The sequence below is a fragment of the Elephantulus edwardii genome, unplaced genomic scaffold (genome assembly GCF_000299155.1).
Source record: "Elephantulus edwardii isolate Elephantulus edwardi_28Jun2011 unplaced genomic scaffold, EleEdw1.0 scaffold00541, whole genome shotgun sequence".
NCBI classification, from domain to species: domain Eukaryota; kingdom Metazoa; phylum Chordata; class Mammalia; order Macroscelidea; family Macroscelididae; genus Elephantulus; species Elephantulus edwardii.
This window is the reverse complement of record NW_006400291.1, coordinates 117,197-124,574: the sequence shown is the minus strand read 5'-3', so window position 1 is coordinate 124,574 and position 7,378 is coordinate 117,197. Positions and strand designations below refer to the sequence as shown.

At 48.1% G+C, this 7,378-nt stretch overlaps 1 protein-coding gene across 2 annotated transcripts in view; it reads left to right on the top strand.

The window, feature by feature from the left end:
* Positions 1–7,378, top strand: part of KCNIP3 (Kv channel interacting protein 3, calsenilin) — a 172,437-nt gene that overhangs the window by 164,813 nt on the left and 246 nt on the right. For both annotated transcript variants that reach the window (XM_006903219.1, XM_006903220.1), the window contains 3 exons: positions 5,187–5,294; positions 5,951–6,055; positions 6,718–6,780. In XM_006903219.1, coding sequence (XP_006903281.1) covers positions 5,187–5,294; positions 5,951–6,055; positions 6,718–6,780 — 276 coding nt within the window. The remainder of the gene's footprint in view (positions 1–5,186; positions 5,295–5,950; positions 6,056–6,717; positions 6,781–7,378) is intronic.

The window sequence follows — 7,378 nt, the reverse complement described above, 5'->3', positions numbered from 1 at the left end:
AAGACAAAGATTCTCACCACTGGACCAATTGGCAGCATCAGGATGGTTGGTGAAGAGATTGAGATTTTTCACAGCTTTAGTTTGCTTGGCTCCACAATCAACACTCTTGGCATCAGCAACCAGGAAATTAAAAGACGTATTGCAATGGGAAGGTCTGCTGTTAGGGACCTCTTCAAAGTACTGAAGAGCAATGGTGTCTCTCTGGAGACTAAGGTGTGTCTGATACAAGCCATGGTCTTTGCAATCACTTGTTATGCATCAGAAAGTTGGACAATGACTAGGGAGGATAGAAGAATTGATGCCTTTGAGCCATGGTGCTGGAGAATAGTATTGAATGTACCATGGACTGCTAGGAAAACAAACAGATTCATCCTGGAAAGGGTTAAACCGGGTTACTCCTTGGAGGCAAGGATTCTGAGGCTCTGTCTAACATACTTTGGACATGTTGTAAGAAGAGACCGGTCCTTAGAGAGGGACATCATGCTTGGGAGGGTGGAGGACAGCGCAGGAACAGAAGGCCCTCTATGAAATGGATTGATTCAGTGACTGGGGTAATCGGGATGGGTGTGTCAGAAACAGTGTGATTGGCACAGGACAGAGCAGAGTTTAGAGCTGTTGTACATAGGATCGCTATGAGTCGCAAGTGACTTGACGGCACATAACAACAACAATAACAAAAATCATTTGTTGTTTCAACATTTTTCCTGTGTACAATTCAGTGACAAGTTGTTCAGCTATCATTAGCTGTTTCCAAGATTTCCCATTTCCCTTAGCATCTTAGTTTTCCCTAAGAAGAGAATCCCCTTTTCCTTCCCCCGACCCTGCCCCTTATCTGTATCCAAGGCTGGACGATGAATCAGAAATATCTAAGAAGAACTGATCCAGTTGTATCATGCTGTTGACAGAGAGCTTTCAGAAGAATAAACTCATCTGTCTGGGATGAGTGCTCCTTAGAATCAAGGATTGAGAGATGTCGCTGCACTATTTGGGGCATTTATCAGGAGAGACTAATCCTTGGGAAGAACATCATCCTTGCTAAAGAATGTGAGCAAAAAAGAGGCAGCTCATCAACGAGATAGGCTGGCCCAGTGTCTACAAATGTAGGCTCAGACGTCACAGTGATTGCAAGGGGCCACTGCATTCCCTGCTGTTACACAAGGTCATTATGAGTCAACACCAGCTTTAACAGCACCTCACAAGCTCTGCCCTGGTCGCTTCTAGTGGACTTCGTTTATACACTCATGTGCTCTAGATACTTCATATAAATGAGATTATACAGTATTTTTCCCTTTGTGATTGGCTTATTTCAGTGCTTATGTGAAACTTATACTTGGACCAGGAGGCAGTCATTAGAACAAAGTAAGGAAGCACTGCATAGTTCAGAATTGGGAAGGGTGTGTGTCAAGGATGTATTCTATCTCCATATCTTTTCAATCTATATATGGAACAGATTATCCGGGAGGCTGGACTCTATGAGAAGTGTGGCATCAGGATTGGAGGTAGACTCATCAACAATCTGCATTATGCAGATGACACAACCCTGCTTGCTAAAACTGAGGAGAACCTGAAGCGCTTGCTGGGGAGGGTCAAGGACTGCAGCCTTCAATATGGATTGAAGCTCAACATCAAGAAAACAAAGATTCTCACTACTGAGCCAATTGGCAGCATCATGATAAATGATTAAGCGATTGAGATTGTTGACAGCTCCAGTTTGCTTGGCTCTACAATCAACACTCTTGATACCAGCAGATAGAAAATTAAAAGACGAATTGCATTGGGAAAGTCTGCTGTCAGAAACCTCTCCAAGGTACTGAGGAGCAATGATGTCAGTCTAGAGACTAAGATGCACCTGATACAGGCCATGGTCTTTGTAAGTGCTTGCTATGCATCAGAGAGCTGGACAGTGACTAGGGATGATAGAAGGAGAGTTGATGCCTTTGATCTGTGGTGCTGGAGAAGAGTATTGAATGCTAGGAGAACAAACAAGTTTGTCCTGGAGAGGGTGAAGCCAGGCTAGTCCTTGGAGGCAAGGATTTTGAAGCTCTGTCTGACATAGTTTGGACATACTGCAATGCGGTATCAGTCCTTGGAGAGGGATGTCATGCTTGGGAGGGTGGAGGGACAGCACAGGAGAGGTGACCCTTGATGAGATGGATTGATTCTGTCACTGGGGTAATGGGAATGGGTGTGGCAGAGACAATAGGATTGGCAAGGGATAGAGCAGGGTTTAGGGCCGTCGTAAATAGAGTCACTATGAGTCACAGGAGACTCGACAGCACCTAATAACAACATGATGCTTTCAAGATTCATCCACATCATTATGGATTGAATTAACATAATTGCCCTCCTAAAATATATGTGACAAAGCCTAACTCATCCATCTCATTAGGTCCTTGGCATGTTGTTGTTATTGTTGTTAAGTGCCCTCAAGTAGAGTCCAAGACAATTCATAGAGACCCTATGAACAAAAGATCTGAACACTTTATAACTTTCAACATTTCTCCACGTTCGTAGAGTTTCTAGATCTGAACACTTTATAACTTTCATCATTCCTCCATGTTCATAGAGTTTCTAGAGGTGAGCGATTACGGAAATGGATGCCACTCCTGCTTCCAAGCTTGTTTTAATCAGGGAGCTCCACCAAAAACATGGAGAAATGATGAAAGTTATACAAGTGTTCAGGTCTTCCGTTCATTGGGTCACTGAGTCATCTATAACCCAATGGCTCTTAAAAACAACAACAACAACAACATAGACAGAGCTCTGTTAGCCTAGTGGATAGAAAGTGATGCTACCAGGCCAAAGGTGGGTGATTTTAATCTGTGGCACATAGGCCTCCTTTTAATTGTTTTGGCCAAACATTCTTCTAAATGGTATAGCACTGGTCTTATCTTGTGGTTGCCTTGGCATGTTAACAAGGCAATACCACCGTAAGATGTGTTTTAAATCAACCTCTTGAAATAATGAAGATTACACTAATAATCAGGAGATGGGGTATGGTTGAGGTCAGAACATGTGAAGATCTCCAGGGAACTAGAAAGCAGATGCTGAAGAGACACACTCCTCCCTGCAGAGCCTGCAGAGGGAAAACTTGCTCCTGCAGTTGTGTTGTGGTTGGTTTTGTTGTGATTGTGTTGGAACCACCTGGAGCTGGCCCTCCAGAGGCAGTAAATCATACAAGAGGAGACTACCCGACTGATTGCTCTACCGTTAGGGCTCTGAGTTCTGACTTCTGAGTCCTGGTGGGGTTAAGTGCATGAAAAGCACTGGGTTGCTAACTGAAAGTTTGGTGGTTTGAACCTGTCAGCTGCTCCTTAGGAAAATGGGGCATACTGCTCCTGTAAAGATTTGCTGTGTCAGAAACCCTCTGGGTAGTTCAACTCTGTCCTGATGAGTCACTCCAAGTTGGAATGGACTTAATAGCAGCACGTTTGGTTTTATTTTATGCTGAACTTTTTGAGGGTTGTCACATGGCAGGAAAAGGCAAAACTCATTGCTCTTGAGTAATTTCTGGCTTGTGGTAACTCCATGTGGACAGGCCTCTGGATGGGAGGGAGCCTGGGTCCGCCCTGGCTCTGCCCCACCACAGTGACGCCACAAACAGATGCTCCTTGGCAACACTGCATGTGTGCCATGGCCTTCTGATTCAGACAAATCATTTTGCCAACAAATTGCCAAAATTTAAAAGTCACTACATTTGATCCTTGTTATACACATATTCCATCATTGCAAATCTGCCTGTTCACTAAAATGTATTTATAATCAGCAAATCAATCAATACTCACTGTACTTCTGTGGCTGTTTCCAGACATGCACAGAGTGATGAGAAGTTAGAATTGCCCAGTGCACGTTCCCAGCTGAGCCGGGGTGCTCTGCTTCAGCCTGTACTGTGACCAAGTGTCCTTTTTTATCTAGTGCCCTTTTTTTTTTCTTTTCTGCATTTTGGGTTTGTTTTCTTGGTAATTTTCCTGCTTAAAATGCCCCTCAAGTGTCATGCTAAAGTCCTGCCAATGTTACCAAAGTAGAAGAAGGCTTATAAAGAAATGCATGTGTTAGATAGGCTTCATTCAGGCATAAGCTCAATATTGATGAGTCAACAATGCAATAAGGCATCTTTAAACACGAAACTCAGACCAGACCCACAGCTGCCAAGTTGATTCCACTCACAGCAACCTTATGAGGTGGACTGGAGCTGATGCTCCCTAGGCCTTCTCAGGCTGCAGATCTCTATGGAAGCAGATTGCACTATCTTTTTCCTGCAGAGAACTGGTGATTTCAAACTGAACTTTGGGTTAGCAGCCCAGCCTTCAATCCACTGCACCACCAGAGCTCCTTTCTTTAAAGGGAAACACACATGAAATAAAGTTATATATTGATCAGTGGACAAAAAATATTGTGACCAGAGGGGGCTCGTGACCAGGGACCCCTGCAGTGACTGTGAGACCTCAGTGTCCATGCTGTGAGGCACCAGGTGGGGGCCAGAGCAGGGCTCAGTAACTATGGTGGCAGTGGTGGCTGCCGCTATATGGATAGAAGTAAATCATCCTTTGTGGTGTCTGCAGGCAGCCTGGGACAGAGCCATGGACACTGCATACAAGAAGGAGGCAAAGAGCAGAGTGGCAGCCACTCCCTCCTCCAGATGTACCTTGTTTTATCTTGGGCATTGAAAAAGCATCACCATTCTGTGTGTAGGGAGCTCTTATTATTTGTGGGAATTATGTTCTATATAGTCACTGTGAACTTTGAACTGGAAAATACCAAGCTGTTGCTGCTGGGAGAATACAAAGGTAGGTTCCTGCAAGCCTCAGGCCATAATATTAATATCATAACAGTAAATTGCTCTGAAACAGATGGCCCACCTTTCTCCCACAGAGCTGCTGGCAGATTTGAACCAAGTGCCTTTGGGTTGACAGCTCAACTCCTTACCACTCAGCCAGAGTACTTGCTTTATTTAAGGAGCATCTCTCCTGGTTTCTCCATCTCTAGAAGTGCATTTAGTGGGTTCAGACACCATCTGTTCAGATGTCATCACTGGAGCTCAGTGCCAATGAGCATCTGCCATCCCTACTCCACTTAGCATGGGCTCACCGAATGGCGGCATCGGCTGTGGAGGCTTCTCCCCGTAGATGTCAGTGGAACCCAGGAGAAGGAACCTCTCACCTTCCTATCCTCCTTTCTTGCATTAGGACTTTGTGGTGGGGCTCTCCATCCTCCTACGAGGAACAGTGCATGAGAAGCTCAAATGGGCCTTTAATCTCTACGACATTAACAAAGATGGATACATCACCAAAGAGGTACCGGGGTGGTGGCCACTGCCCTCTCCCCTCCAATTGCCCACATCTTCTTCCTTTCTCTGGCCTCTCCTGTGGCCCTATAGACTTGTTTTTCCTGCCCATTCAGAAGTTTGGCTGGAAGCTCGACCCTCAGTCCTCAATTCCTGGTTAATGAGAGTGTAAGGTTGTGCCCCCACCACGTGTGTTGGTCCAGTGCAGTAAGCATGCACAGCTCAGTGATTTTTCTTAGATAAAGCCAGTAGGAGACCTGACAGAGAGGCAGGGCCTGGCCTTAGCCTAAATGAGCAGAGGACAGGGGTGTGACACCCTCTCCTTAAAGAGAGACCGCACGGGGAAGGGAGGTGGGGTTTGTCACACAGAGACCATAGTTTGTTTGGCTCAGATTGTTTTGTTTTTTTGTTTGTTTGTTTGTTTTTTAGTGTATTAAATAGATGCTGCTGTTTTAAAGTTTGGAGCTTGCACATAAAAACTAATCTCTGCCTCCTGGAGTCAAAGGCCTGGCTGTGCTAGCCAGGCAGGCAGACACTTGCTCCTCTCTGTGTGACTCGCCCCTCCCCCTCCCCCACCATTACCCTGTGGTGCCCTCCAGCCCTGGGTGCAGCCCGACCTCTCAAGAGTCTGGCCCTCACTCATGCCAGCCCTCTGGCCTCCTCTAGGAGATGCTGGCCATCATTAAGTCCATCTATGACATGATGGGCCGCCACACCTACCCCATCCTGCGGGAGGATGCCCCCCTGGAGCATGTGGAGCGGTTCTTCCAGGTGAGGGCTCAAAATCCCCTGAAAGTGAATAAAAATCACCCCTCAGCTCTGCTGAGGTGCACTGCAGGGGCAAGCTGAGACCTGTGGTTTTTGAGGTAATAGATCTGCCTCCAAAATAGGTCAATGTCCTGGTGTCCCAAGATCATATCTAGCCACTGCAATCTTCTGCCAGTGGAGATGGGGAGCTTACCTGTGCCCAAGAGGAAAGGGAACCCATCATGCAGTTTGAAAGGGCTGAAGGCTCAGACCCCCACTCACTGGGGGACCTCTAGTCACATGGCCAGCGATTCTGTGTCTCTGTTGAGCCCCTGCACTGGCTGCTGGTCAGCGTAGTAAGAATCCTGAATATGGGGACACATTCTGAGTAGCACAAGCCCAGGCAGGTAGTCAGTGAAGCGGAGGGATGGGGCAGGCTGGGGAGATGCTAGAGAGGTCAGCTTTGGGGGCCAAGATGGGCCTTGGGGTGCTTCTGGAGACTGGGCCCAGGATGGGTGTCCAAGTTGAGTGGGGTGGGAGTGTGGTGCCTGTGGGGGAAGGCACAGAGCCGGGCACTCACTGTCTGGCTGCGGCCCCACTGTGTCCACCTATAGCCACGTCCTCGGCTCTGGGAAAGGGTCACCCCGGTGGATTTCAGGCTCACTGTGACATGGCTTGTGTTGCAGAAAATGGACCGGAACCAGGACGGGGTGGTGACTATTGATGAGTTCCTGGAGACTTGTCAAAAGGTAGGCAATCTCAGAAGACTGGCAGCAAAGGCTGGCCAGAGGGGTGGTGGAGGGCCTCATACCCAGCCAGGCCCCCCAACACCCTGTACCACCCCTCAAGCCATCTGCTCTCCCCAGGGCCCCTCTCACACCCCAGGGAAGACTGAGCAGGTGTTTCTAAGCTTCAGTTAAACTCTCATGCCACATTCCTCCCCCTCCTGACCCTCTCTTCACCCGGATCTGTGGGCCCATCCCACACAGGCCCACTGATCTTACCTCCTCCCTCTGTAGCATCTGGGTTAAAAAAAATGGCCCCTGTGACCCCCAGGAGAGGGCATGCTGAGAGAACGGTGCCTTATGCCTCCCCAGCTATGTTGCTGACCCTTCCCAAGCAGAGCCCACATCCACTGACTCACCCCCAACATGTCTGGCCAGCTGCCTGTGGCCCCTGTTGGGGTGTGCAGCCAGAGAGGTCTTGTTGTCCTTCAGGCAGGGGGCCAGGAGTCTCAGGAAGGCCCCCTGAGCCCTACCAGCTGGGTGCGCCCAGGCATGCTGCTTGTCTCACCCGGGGGAGAGAGCAGTCACTGCAGGCAGAGAGCTAGGTACCTGGGCGGGGGTG